At 48.1% G+C, this 13,002-nt stretch overlaps 1 protein-coding gene across 1 annotated transcript in view; it reads left to right on the top strand.

The window, feature by feature from the left end:
* Positions 1–5,882: 5,882 nt before the first annotated feature.
* LOC117502615 (G-protein coupled receptor family C group 6 member A) overlaps positions 5,883–13,002 on the top strand; it is a 33,049-nt gene continuing 25,929 nt past the window's right edge. The window contains exon 1 of the mRNA XM_034161673.1: positions 5,883–6,273. Coding sequence (XP_034017564.1) covers positions 6,062–6,273 — 212 coding nt within the window. The 5' untranslated portion in view covers positions 5,883–6,061. The remainder of the gene's footprint in view (positions 6,274–13,002) is intronic.

Raw genomic sequence — 13,002 nt, 5'->3', positions numbered from 1 at the left:
GTCAGTATTCTTCTCAGGTATTACATCAGATAGGAGAGTGGTTACCAACAGCACTGGTGGGACAAGTACAAAACGCTGATTTATGGCAGAAGAATTTTCGATGGCAATTGAAGTTATGGAATGAAACATACAATTCATTGAAAAATCTATCCCATATAGGAAATTGGACAGTATGTGCAGTACAAACTATTCATGCAGAAGCTCAAAGAGAAAGATTTCAGCGTATAGTTACCACAGGGAACTATCATGATTGGAGACGGATTTGGAATATAACTGATACCTTATGGTTAAAGTTACATCCAGAATTTACACAATGCAATGAAACAGTGTGTACTGGGCATTGGACCCAGTACAATGTGACACAACCAAAGGTTGTTTGTAAATATCAGGTATTACCTGTAATAACGGCTACTGGTTATTGGTTTTTGCATATGGACGGAGAGTGGTTAGAACCAAAAACCAATACGACTTTTGATACTAAAATGTGTGACATCACTGATAAAGGAATGGCCTGTGTGCTGCAAACTGGATATGCTAATCCATGTCTAACCGACTCAGAGGTTGTACTTTGTGATTGGGCTAGGGAAACACCCAGAGAAATGTTGTGGCAAGTTGGCCCACATGCTCTGTGTGTGGCAACAATGAAAAATAATTCACAGGTACCTTCGGTTCCGTATACTGGCTGCCTGAACAATGTGCACCTGTGGCATTGGGGAAACCGGACTTATCGTTTGACTAATTATTCTGTATCAAGTCGGCTGACTTCGGTACAATGGGATGTATTGCATTCCCCATGGAGTCTTTCCCTGGAGCGTTTCAAATGCGCATTGGAACAATCTACGGAAATTCAGCAATTAATAGAGTCACATAAGTCCAACGTCTCCAGTCTCATGGTATCCACATTGATTACCAGTGACCGGGTAAAACATGTAGCAAAATTAATACAGCAAGCATCAGCACACCACTGGTGGGATATCTTTTCAGGGATGTCTCTCACTGCCAGGAGCACCTTAGTGCCACCTTTAATAGTGTTAGTAATAGCAATATGTGTTATGACTTTTTGTAATATTTTTACATGTATATATGTTATACGATTAAGACGGGAAGTGGAATGGGTGATATTTCAACGAATGAGATGAAATTGATTTTGTTGATTCATGATCTCTTTGGAGTAAACCAATATATTGTTTGGAACAGGTATAATCAAGACTATATTACTCAAAATTTTGTTTGTGAATCACTAGAAGAAATGTGGGAAATGCTATGGCATGATATAATCGTTGGAATAGGCTGGAGCCCAGCATTACCTGAATCTGCTAGTGGTTACATAAATTGACTGGTGCAAAACACCAAGAGTGGAATGTGTGGAGAAAAGATTATGTTGTTTTGCCCCTGTCTTAAAGTAACCCTAATGATGTACTTATTATTATTACACTAATTGCACGAATTTGTTTTTGTAGCCACTAACGACTGGGAGTGAAGCATGCTGGGGTCATTCTGAACTGGGAGTGAAGAGCTGGGGTTATTATGTTTTTGCAAGAGGAAATAACTTTCAGATGCCTGTTGATTAAAGGAATTATGTGCGCCAGGGAGTTTGAGATGGCCACTCACCCTCCCTTCGCGCACACACTAGAAAAGAGGGGGCAGAGCCATGCTCCGATAGAGTCTGCTGCGGGTTACGAGCGAACGCCCAGCCGGTTGACAAGCGCACTCTGCTGAAGGTGTTGGCTCTCCACCTTAAAGGCGTCACGGTAAGAGAGAAAGAGATATTTTATGCGCTGCAACCACTTGTGTTTGATGTAACTGCTTTTGTGGGGAATAAATATGCGCCTGTTTGTTCTAGCAAAATGCAGTCTGTGTGATCATTTCTGTGTGCCGATCTGACCGAACCTTGTTACAAAACATAAGTGATCTGTAACAGTGAGACCACCCCAACCAAAAAAAAAGTCTGCTTATTTCAAGACATTTTGAAGCAGTGGTTCAGTCCACAAGTATTTGGACAGTGTCATTATTTATTTATTTATTTTTTTGCATCTCTGCCGCACAACAATAGAGTTATAAGTAAACAATCCACATGTTCTTGTGTCAACTTAAACAAAAATTCACATTACACATTCAGTAATCACAGCTACTGTATGTTTATACACAGCACCTCCATTTTCAGAGAGCATAATTAATTGGACAAACAAAATATAAAGATAATTTTTAATACAAATCTTCACTTTTTGAGGCAGTTTACTTTAGACACAGTCAGGGAATGAACACATGAACATTTTCTTGACTTCATTTCCATCAGTCATGAAGAAATGAAAACCATACGGTGCTGTACGCTAAATCTGGCTGGAGGCAGTTCAAACTGACCATGCAAGAAGACTCGTGAGGGAAGCCACGAAGACACGGCTTTGACTAGAGAAATAGTGCAAAATGCAACTTTTGTCTGTATCATCAGCAGTTCTGCAATTTCATGGTGGAACGGAGAAGGAAATGAATTCAAGGATACTGATCAAACTGAGCCACAAATCTCTCTCATCCTCTATCTGCTGCTGATCTTTGTTTTAAGAGTCATTGAACCCACTTTTCACCAAGATAAAGAAAAACACGTCATCTATGATTGTGATCATCCAGATACAGTCCATGTGAAAAGTACTCAGCACATTTGGGCTTTTATGTTCATTGGATTTAATCTGTAAAGAATATCTTTTTCTTGTCTTCTTTATTCAAGAATATTCCACTCTGCATACACAAAATAATAGATGGTATAAATATTCTTCAACACCCCTTAAAATCATTTTCACAGACGTCCATAACACCTCTGAAGGAGGTTCAGTGGCTGTGATTGGAGAGACAGAACCAGCGTGGAGCACAGAACTTCTGAGTTCAGAGTTTACCTGAATGCACCAAAGTGTGCAATCTGGTAAACTCTATTTCCTGCCTTAATAATAATAATTTGACAGTCAGTAAATGAAGTTTTGACTGGTGCAGCAGATGGACAAATATTGAACATGAGCTCTGCTTCCTCTGTCAGTCATCTCAGCACATCGTGTGCTGGAGCTTAATGTCAAACTTTGAACACGTCTTAAGAAAAGTGACCGTTTTCTAAAGTCCAGACAGACACTTGGTGTTAATATTTATGAACATTAAATCTTGGACAAACAGATAAGCGTTCATATCAGTACCTGTGTGTCACCAATTTGTCAGCAGAGGTCAGAGATGTGCAACCCCCCCCCCACAACACAGAAATGCACGCCTGTGTACGTGTTGTCACGCTTTCTAGTTCACATGATAACATGAACATTATTAATTTGAACTGAAACCTAAAATCAGGGTCAGGTCAGCATGAGCTGTTGCCGCGCGTCACCACATCCACTACATCATTGTGTCCTGGATGGCAACCACACAGACAGAGAACTGGTACATCATGGGCCGTCATCACCATCTACCAGCTGCAGCCAGCTGAAATGTGGGCGTGTCCTGACACCTGGGGTCCTCTGCACTCGGGCACCCACACACACTGGATCACAGACCGGTTTCCCTAACTAGCATTCGCTTGACACAGTCATTCCAGCAGGACACAAGAGATTGTCCAAAGAGACCTGGTTCCTAAAACATCCAGTCGGCGCCTTTGGTCACTGGTTAGAGGACTGATCCAGTTTGTCATTCTGACCTTCTGAAACAGGATGGGAAGGGGTCGGCCAAAAATATCCACTACAACAGAAATAAGACCCCACAACTACTACAGTTATCCATCATCATACATCATATAAAAAATTGGTACAATTCAGCAATAATGATGTAACATTAACTAGTGTGATTTTTTTTTCTTTCTCTGAAGAACAGTGGTGTAAATAGACTTTATTAGCAGAATCTTATCATAATTGCTGATGTTTCTGTCTTTCACACAGCAGTTTCCAGAGTACCGCTGACTACCATTAGTCTTGGAGCTGATCTGGTTCTGCTGGGGGTGGAGCAGTGCATACTTCATTATTGTTGGGATCGGCCTGAAACTCTAAAAGTTATTGGGATCTGAAAAAAAAAGAAAGAAAAAAAACACTTTTTCTCTATGGGATCCAGCTCAGCCAAATTTTGTACACGGGTTCAGCTGGATGTTGCCAAGTACATGCCTGAATTAGGTCCTGATTGGACCGAAACCCTGAAAGTTATTGGGGTCAGAAAAATGCATCTCTTCCCAAAAGGAAAAGTTTTCAACCTGTTCAATGTTTTGACATTATATGGTCAAAATACAAACCGCATTTATCTGTGAAACTGAGATGCTTATCAACCGTATCATGAGTGTGTCAGTCTCTGAACAACTGCACCATTTATACTTTCTACATTTTTACAAATCAGATTTATTTTACAAGAAATTGTTCAGTTTTCATGAATAACTTTTTTTTTTTTCAGAACACTGGCTAACCCTAATCACGGGTTCTCCTACTGCAGTTTAAAATCTTGATTCATGCTGACAGCATGTTTATGGGTCTCTTTGTTGACTTCTGCAGCCACGTTGCTGGTGTGATGGGAAATTTCTCATTTCCACTCGTTTTGTTGTGTGGTCCAGAAGAATTTAGTTTGATGTGGTCTATGTGGCCCCCACGCCTCAGGTTTGACAACCATACAGGTAGGACAGGTTTGACAACCAGACAGTAAGACAGGAGGCAGCAGGACCGTAAAAACTTGGACTTTCAGTCTCTGAGGTGCTGGTGTTTGGTTTTCCAAAGCCAAGGGAGGAAAAATACTTGTTAATGTAAATGTGAATTTTCCTAAAGAGACAGAGTCAGTGAAGGAAACAGAAACGGATGAATCACTTTAGCTGATGAGGTGATTTTTAATCAAGTCTTTGTTCTGGTTGAGGTTTGTGTCAGTCCCATCTCCTGTTTAAATACTTGACATTCCATCTGACAGAAGTGACATCACATCAGGGACATTGCGTGCGACTCCAGTCCGCTTTCCTGACAAGCTCCGCCCACTGGTCTTGCTCTAAACAGCTGCAGAAACACTCACACAGACCCAAATGAAATCAGACAGATGACCCTCACCGTGAGCTGCTGAACTGTTCTGGATCAAGACTTTGATCTGGATCTCTATGCACTTATTGGAAGCAATTTTTGAGTTTTATGGGCTCCAGTTTTTAAAAAATATTTCAGTTGAAATATAAAATCAGAAATTAAATATTTCTCTGACTGCCAACACTCAGGAACCTTTTTTTAAAAGTTCTATAATCTGGATCTGTTTGATCCTGGTGACCGTCTGCTTATGTAGAATGTTCAAGATAGAAGTCAAAAATATTTAGAACATTATACAATCTGGTGTCAGTGTTGATTGACAGGCTGTTTGTGAGTTAGTTGATGCTGTTTTCCAGAAACACCGAAGCCTCTTGGCCTGTCCTGGGACCAATTCAACAGGGATGGATCCAGGGGTGGGGATGGGGGATTCCCCCCCCCCCTCACCACCAGCAGCGGGAGCAAAAAAAAAAAAGAGAAAAGAGAAAAAATAAAGTAAATGAAACAAAAACTTTTTAAGTTTGATCATCTAAAGTTTGCCACAATTTCTGAGTCATTATCTTCCACTGAAAAAAGATGATTAGGAATCGGGTTTAGGAACGGTATGGTTTACAATAATAAAAAAAAGATATTTAATAAAAAAACAATAAGGTTTTAAGTTAGACTTTTTTATGTTTGTATTCATGATGGAAAGAGTTGCTTATTACGACTACAAAAAAAAATAAAAAATAGTGACAATATTAAATCAATGTATGATGTATGATCAATGATGACAATATTACACTGTGATTCCTTGAAGGAGTGTAATCCACTCAGCTGATTGAATAGTTATGATGAATCATAACCCCACCTCTCCCCTCCCACACACACCAGAACTGTCTGGATTCGCCCCTGCAGTTTGAGGTCATCAGCTTCATCAGAATGGGAAATGCCCAAACTAGGATAAGCAACATGTGAGATTGTTTTCACTTTGAAACCGGTTTTTAGCACCTCCCAAATATCAGGTGGATTAAACCAGCACCTGCACATCTTTAAGTGCATTTTTAAGCACACCACTCATCATGCACACACACCCTGTGCGCGGAAGCTTCATCCCGTTAATGATGATGATGATCAGCACCATCCCGGCTCTGGGGACTGACTGTGACTTTAACCGGACCGTGTGCCTGGCCCAGGCTAACGGAGATGTCCTGATTGGAATTTTGCTTCCTTCTCATAACTCTGTGAAGGGTCTCAGTCATCGGACTCGACCTGAAGACTTCCCGTGCTCAGGGTGAGTAAAGACCAGAAACAGCTTGATGGTTTCTCTCATGCAGACTGACTTCATCACATAAATAAACCTGTCATCAGGTGTTCCAGAATCCACAGGTGGGCTCTTCCAGAGAAATGTAGGTGTTGTTGCACATCTTAAAGTTTCCATCCAAACTGGGGGCAGGTGGTGACCTCGTGTTTACAGCAGCCAACTTTTGACCAGAAGATCCCCGGGTCATTTCCCCAGTCAGACTGGAAAGTCATTAAGTTGCTGTTGGGTTTGCACCCCGTTTTTAAAGAAATGAGAGGCACAAACACTGAAAAGAAACCAGTCAGAGAGAGACAAATATATATATTTTTTGCTCTGCGCAGAGGAGGAGAACAATGAAGCAGCTTGTAAGTGCTCAGCTACAAAGCTCTCCTAAAATCTCCTCTGGCCCAGCCTTTTATTTAGTTCAACATGAGAAAAAACAAACAAGGACAGTCGGGAGAGGTTACACATGAGTCATGTCTGCAAGAGGGTGATAGCAAAGCAAGGTAACGGCTGAAACCTTCCATTCCTGCAACATGAGCCTTGTGGCTCGTCAAAGCAGGATAAGGCAAAATGAAAAATAGTTTGCTCAATCATGAAGAATGCAGACAACAAGTCTTTCTTTCTAAAACCTCCTCACAAAGAGGAAAAATAATAAGCATAAACTATAAGAAAATAAATAATAATAATATAAGCATAAACTAAAGAAAATAAATGATAATAATATAAGCATAAACTAAAGAAAATAAATAATAATATAAGCATAAACTATAAGAAAATAAATAATAATAATATAAGCATAAACTAAAGAAAATAAATAATAATAATATAAGCATAAACTAAAAATAAATGATAATAATATAAGCATTGTTGGGAAAGTGTAGGAACACGGACCCACAACAGGGGACGCAAATGAACGGACAATGGAGAAAGTCAAATCACAAAGTTTTACTGTTGTGAATTCACACAACAAACACAACTGATTACAAATACAGCAGTAACCGAATTCCAATGGTGTCGTGTGGGCAGGCTCGACGATAGGAGACGTCTGTCCGAGTCGAACCGGAACCACCCGATTTCCTCTGCCACCGAACCCCGGGGATACTGGAGCCACCAAGTCCCGAACCCCAGGTGGCCACTGCCTCCGTTCGTCGGATCCGGTACTGCTGGCAAGGAACAGAAACAGTCAGGTGTGGGTGCGGCTGCACCCAACAACACACAGGGTGGAAACACCACCTCCACCTCTTGTCAGGAAAATACTGGTAAGTGCAGGAGTGTGAGTACTTATCCAAGAAGTCCAATACAGTCTCCCGCTGTACTACTCACTATCTGCTATCCAACACACAAGCAACAAAGTATTATCGTCAAGAACACAATTGGCTGAGTACGTTACCTCCTTAGTAGAGCGATATCTCGGCCATGAGGTGGAGATGCCGTCCTGCTGATATACCTCCCTGTTGATTGATATCAGCTGTCTCAGGTGATGGGTGACAGCTGTCACCCTGGCTGCTCCTGTGAGGCGGCAGCGCCCTCCGGTGCCTGGAGCCCGCACTCCACGCAGGGCGCCCTCTGGTGGTGGTGGGCCAGCAGTACCTCCTCTTCAGCGGCCCACACAACAGGACCCCCCCCTCAACGGGCGCCTCCTGGCGCACGACCAGGCTTGTCCGGGTGGCGACGGTAGAAGTCGGCCAGGAGGGCCGGGTCCAGGATGAAGCTTTTCTTCACCCAGGAGCGTTCTTCGGGGCCGTACCCTTCCCAGTCCACCAGATACTGAAAACCCCGGCCCATCTGTCGGACGTCTAGGAGCCGGCGCACAGTCCAAGCCGGCTCGCCGTCGATGATCCGGGCAGGAGGTGGTGCCGGACCCGGAGTGCAGAGGGGTGAGGTGTGATGAGGTTTGATTCTGGAAACATGGAATACTGGATGAATCCGCAGTGAGGCCGGAAGCTGAAGCCTCACTGCGGCGGGATTGATGACCTTGAGAATTTTAAACGGACCAATGTATCGTTCCTGTAGTTTCGGGGAGTCCACTTGTAGGGGAATGTCCTTGGTGGACAACCACACTTCCTGCCCAGGATGATACGTGGGAGCCGGGGTCCGCCGCCGGTCTGCATGGGTCTTCGCCCTCGTCCGGGCCTTCAACAAAGCAGAACGGGCGGCACGCCACACCCGACGGCACTTCCTTAGGTGGGCCTGGACCGAGGGCACACCGACCTCTCCCTCAACCACCGGAAACAACGGGGGCTGATACCCCAAACACACCTCAAAAGGGGAGAGGCCGGTGGCTGATGATACTTGACTGTTGTGGGCGTACTCGATCCAGGCCAGGTGGGTACTCCAGGCCGTCGGGTGCGCGGCTGTCACACAACGTAGGGTCTGCTCCATCTCTTGGTTGGCCCGTTCTGCTTGCCTGTTGGTCTGGGGGTGATACCCGGACGAGAGACTGACCGTGGCCCCCAGTTCCCGGCAGAAGCTCCTCCAGACGTGCGAGGAGAACTGGGGACCGTGATCGGAGACGATGTCTGATGGTATCCCATGCAGACGGACGACGTGGTGGACCAGGAGGTCCGCTGTCTCCTGGGCCGTTGGTAGCTTCGGGAGGGCCACGAAGTGGGCCGCCTTGGAGAATCGGTCCACTATCGTGAGGATGACGGTGTTTCCCTGGGACGGCGGAAGGCCCGTGACAAAATCCAGGCCGATGTGAGACCAGGGGCGATGAGGCACGGGCAGCGGCTGTAGCAATCCCGATGTCTTGCGGTGGTCGGCCTTGCCCCTGGCGCAGGTGGTACAGGCCTGGATGTAACCCCGTACGTCGGCCTCCAGGGATGCCCACCAGAAGCGCTGCCGGATGACTGCCACGGTTCTTCGCACCCCAGGATGACAGGAGAGCTTAGAACCGTGACAGAAGTCCAGGACTGCAGCCCTAGCTTCTGGTGGGACGTAGAGTTTGTTCTTCGGTCCGGTTCCGGGGTCCGGGTCTCGTGTCAGGGCCTCCCGGATGGTCTTCTCCACGTCCCAGGTGAGGGCGGCCACGATAGTGGGCTCCGGGATGATGGGATCCGGGGGATCCGACGACTCCGTTCTGACTTCATCTTCATGTACCCGGGACAAAGCATCCGATCTTTGATTTTTGGTCCCGGGACGGTAGGTGATCCGGAAGTCAAAACGGCCGAAGAACAGTGACCAGCGGGCTTGCCTGGGATTCAGCCGCTTGGCGGTCCTGATATACTCCAGGTTCCGGTGGTCAGTGAAAACCGTGAATGGCACGGACGTTCCCTCCAACAGATGTCTCCACTCCTCAAGGGCCTCTTTCACCGCAAGGAGTTCTCGATTGCCGACGTCATAGTTCCGTTCGGCTGGGGTCAACCTGCGGGAAAAATAGGCACACGGGTGAAGGACCTTATCGGTCTTCCCGCTCTGGGACAGCACGGCTCCTATCCCTGAGTCCGAGGCGTCCACTTCAACCACTAACTGGCGACTAGGATCGGGCTGCACCAGAACGGGTGCAGACGAGAAGCGCCGTTTCAACTCCTTGAACGCGGCATCGCAACGATCCGACCAGGTGAAGGGAACTTTTGGCGAGGTCAGGGCTGTCAGGGGGCTAACTACCTGACTGTAGCCCTTAATGAACCTCCTGTAGAAATGAGCAAAGCCTAGGAACTGTTGCAACTTCCTACGGCTCGTGGGTTGGGGCCAGTCTCTCACCGCCGCAACCTTGGCCGGATCAGGAGCGACAGAGTTGGAGGAGATGATGAACCCCAGGAAGGACAAAGACGTGCGGTGGAACTCACACTTCTCGCCCTTCACAAACAGCCGGTTCTCCAACAACCGCTGCAGGACCTGATGTACATGCTTGACATGGGTCTCAGGGTCCGGAGAAAAGATGAGTATATCGTCTAGGTATACGAAGACGAAGCGGTGCAGGAAATCCCGCAAGACATCGTTAACCAACGCTTGGAAAGTCGCGGGAGCGTTTGTGAGACCGAACGGCATGACCAGGTACTCAAAGTGACCTAAGGGGGTGTTGAATGCCGTCTTCCACTCGTCTCCCTTCCGGATCCGGACCAGATGATACGCATTTCTAAGATCAAGCTTGGTGAAAATTCGGGCTCCATGCAGGGGCGTGAACACCGAATCCAACAGGGGCAACGGGTATCGATTGCGAACCATGATTTCGTTCAGTCCCCTGTAATCAATGCATGGACGAAGTCCGCAGTCTTTTTTACGCACAAAAAAGAAACCTGCACCCATCGGGGAGGTGGAATTCCGGATCAACCCGGCGGCTAACGAGTCCCGGATGTAGGTCTCCATTGATTCGCGCTCAGGCCGTGAGAGGTTGTACAGCCTACTGGACGGGAACTCACTGCCCGGAACCAAATCAATGGCACAATCATACGGACGGTGGGGGGGAAGAGTGAGCGCCAGATCCTTGCTGAACACGTCGACAAGGTCATGGTACTCCATCGGCACCGTCTCCAGATTGGGCGGGACTCTGACCTCCTCCTTAGCCTGGGAGCCGGGAGGAACCGAGGAACCTAGACACACCCGATGGCAGGTTTCGCTCCACTGAACCACTACCCCGGACGGCCAATCAATCCGGGGATTGTGCTTCAACATCCAGGGAAATCCTAAAACCACACGGGAGGTGGCAGGAGTCACAAAAAACTCGATCTCCTCCCGGTGATTCCCTGACACCACCAGAGTTACAGGTGGTGTCTTGTGCGTGATTGGAGGGAGTAGGGAGCCATCTAGTGCTCGAACCTGCACAGGCGAGGTAAGCGCCACCAGAGGGAGCCCTATCTCCCTGGCCCATCTGCTGTCTAACAGATTCCCTTCAGAGCCCGTGTCCACCAGTGCTGGGGCCTTCAGGGTTGATTCCTCATAAAGGATCGTAACTGGGAGTCGTGTGGCAATGTGGGTGTGTCCCACGTGAATGTCTCGGCCCACCCCTAGCCCAGTCTCTAGGGGCGGGCGTTGGTGTTTTAACCGCTCGGGGCAGTCTCTCACGTGGTGCTCTATCGAGCCACAAACAAAACATACTCCGCGGGCCCGCCTCCTCTGTGCATCTGGTGCCCTAAATGTTGCCCTGCTCGTGTCCATAGCTTCGTCAGCAGGGGGAGCTGTAGCCACACGGAGCGCGGGGGCCGTGGAGCGTGGGGAAGGCGGAGCGCGGTCAGAACCGGAAGGGAGAGGGACGGCGCGTGCCCGGCCACGCCCTTCGTCTCGTTCCCGACGACGTTCTTCTAACCGGTTGTCTAGTCGTATGACAAGATCGATGAGCCCATCTAAATCCCGCGGTTCGTCCTTAGCCACCAGGTGCTCCTTGAGAACCAAAGACAGTCCGTTTACGAAGGCGGCGCGGAGGGCAGTGCTATTCCAGCCGGACCTCGCAGCCGCGATGCGGAAGTCGACTGCATAAGCAGCTGCACTCCGGCGCCCCTGTCTCATTGACAGCAGCACGGCTGAAGCGGTTTCTCCTCTATTAGGGTGATCAAACACTGTTCTGAACTCCCTCATAAACCCATCATATGTCTGAAGGAGCCGTGAATTCTGCTCCCAGAGCGCTGTAGCCCAAGCGCGTGCCTCACCGCGAAGCAGGGTTATTACATAAGCTACCTTGCTAGCATCAGTTGCGTACATGACGGGACGCTGTGCGAAGACGAGCGAACACTGCATAAGAAAGTCCGCGCACGTCTCCACACAGCCTCCGTACGGCTCTGGGGGGCTTATGTAAGCTTCAGGGGAAGGTGGGAGGGGTCGTTGAACGACCAGTGGAACGTCACTGTTACGCACAGGGTCGACGGGAGGGAGAGCCGCAGCGGCGCCCGGAGGGCGCGCTTCCACCTGCGCGGCGAGAGCCTCCACCCTGCGGTTCAGGAGGACGTTCTGCTCGGTCGTCACATCCAACCGAGTCGTGAAAGCGGTGAGGATCCGCTGCAACTCACCGATCACCCCTCCTGAGGACGCCTGTGCGCCCTGTTCTTCCATTGGCCGTTCAACAGCCGGTTGACGCCCCTCGGGATCCATGACGCTGGCCGAGATATCCTGTTGGGAAAGTGTAGGAACACGGACCCACAACAGGGGGCGCAAATGAACGGACAATGGAGAAAGTCAAATCACAAAGTTTTACTGTTGTGAATTCACACAACAAACACAACAGATTACAAATACAGCAGTAACCGAATTCCAATGGTGTCGTGTGGGCAGGCTCGACGATAGGAGATGTCTGTCCGAGTCGAACCGGAACCACCCGATTTCCTCTGCCACCGAACCCCGGGGATACTGGAGCCGCCAAGTCCCGAACCCCAGGTGGCCACTGCCTCCGCTCGTCGGTACTGCTGGCAAGGAACAGAAACAGTCAGGTGTGGGTGCGGCTGCACCCAGCAACACACAGGGTGGAAACACCACCTCCACCTCTTGTCAGGAAAATACTGGTAAGTGCAGGAGTGTGAGTACTTATCCAAGAAGTCCAATACAGTCTCCCGCTGTACTACTCACTATCTGCTATCCAACACACAAGCAACAAAGTATTATCGTCAAGAACACAATTGGCTGAGTACGTTACCTCCTTAGTAGAGCGATATCTCGGCCATGAGGTGGAGATGCCGTCCTGCTGATATACCTCCCTGTTGATTGATATCAGCTGTCTCAGGTGATGGGTGACAGCTGTCACCCTGGCTGCTCCTGTGAGGCGGCAGCGCCCTCCGGTGCCTGGAGCCC

The sequence above is a fragment of the Thalassophryne amazonica genome, chromosome 21 (assembly GCF_902500255.1).
Source record: "Thalassophryne amazonica chromosome 21, fThaAma1.1, whole genome shotgun sequence".
NCBI classification, from domain to species: Eukaryota; Metazoa; Chordata; class Actinopteri; order Batrachoidiformes; family Batrachoididae; genus Thalassophryne; species Thalassophryne amazonica.
The sequence above is the reverse complement of the archived record's forward strand: the minus strand, read 5'-3'. Positions and strand labels throughout refer to the sequence as shown.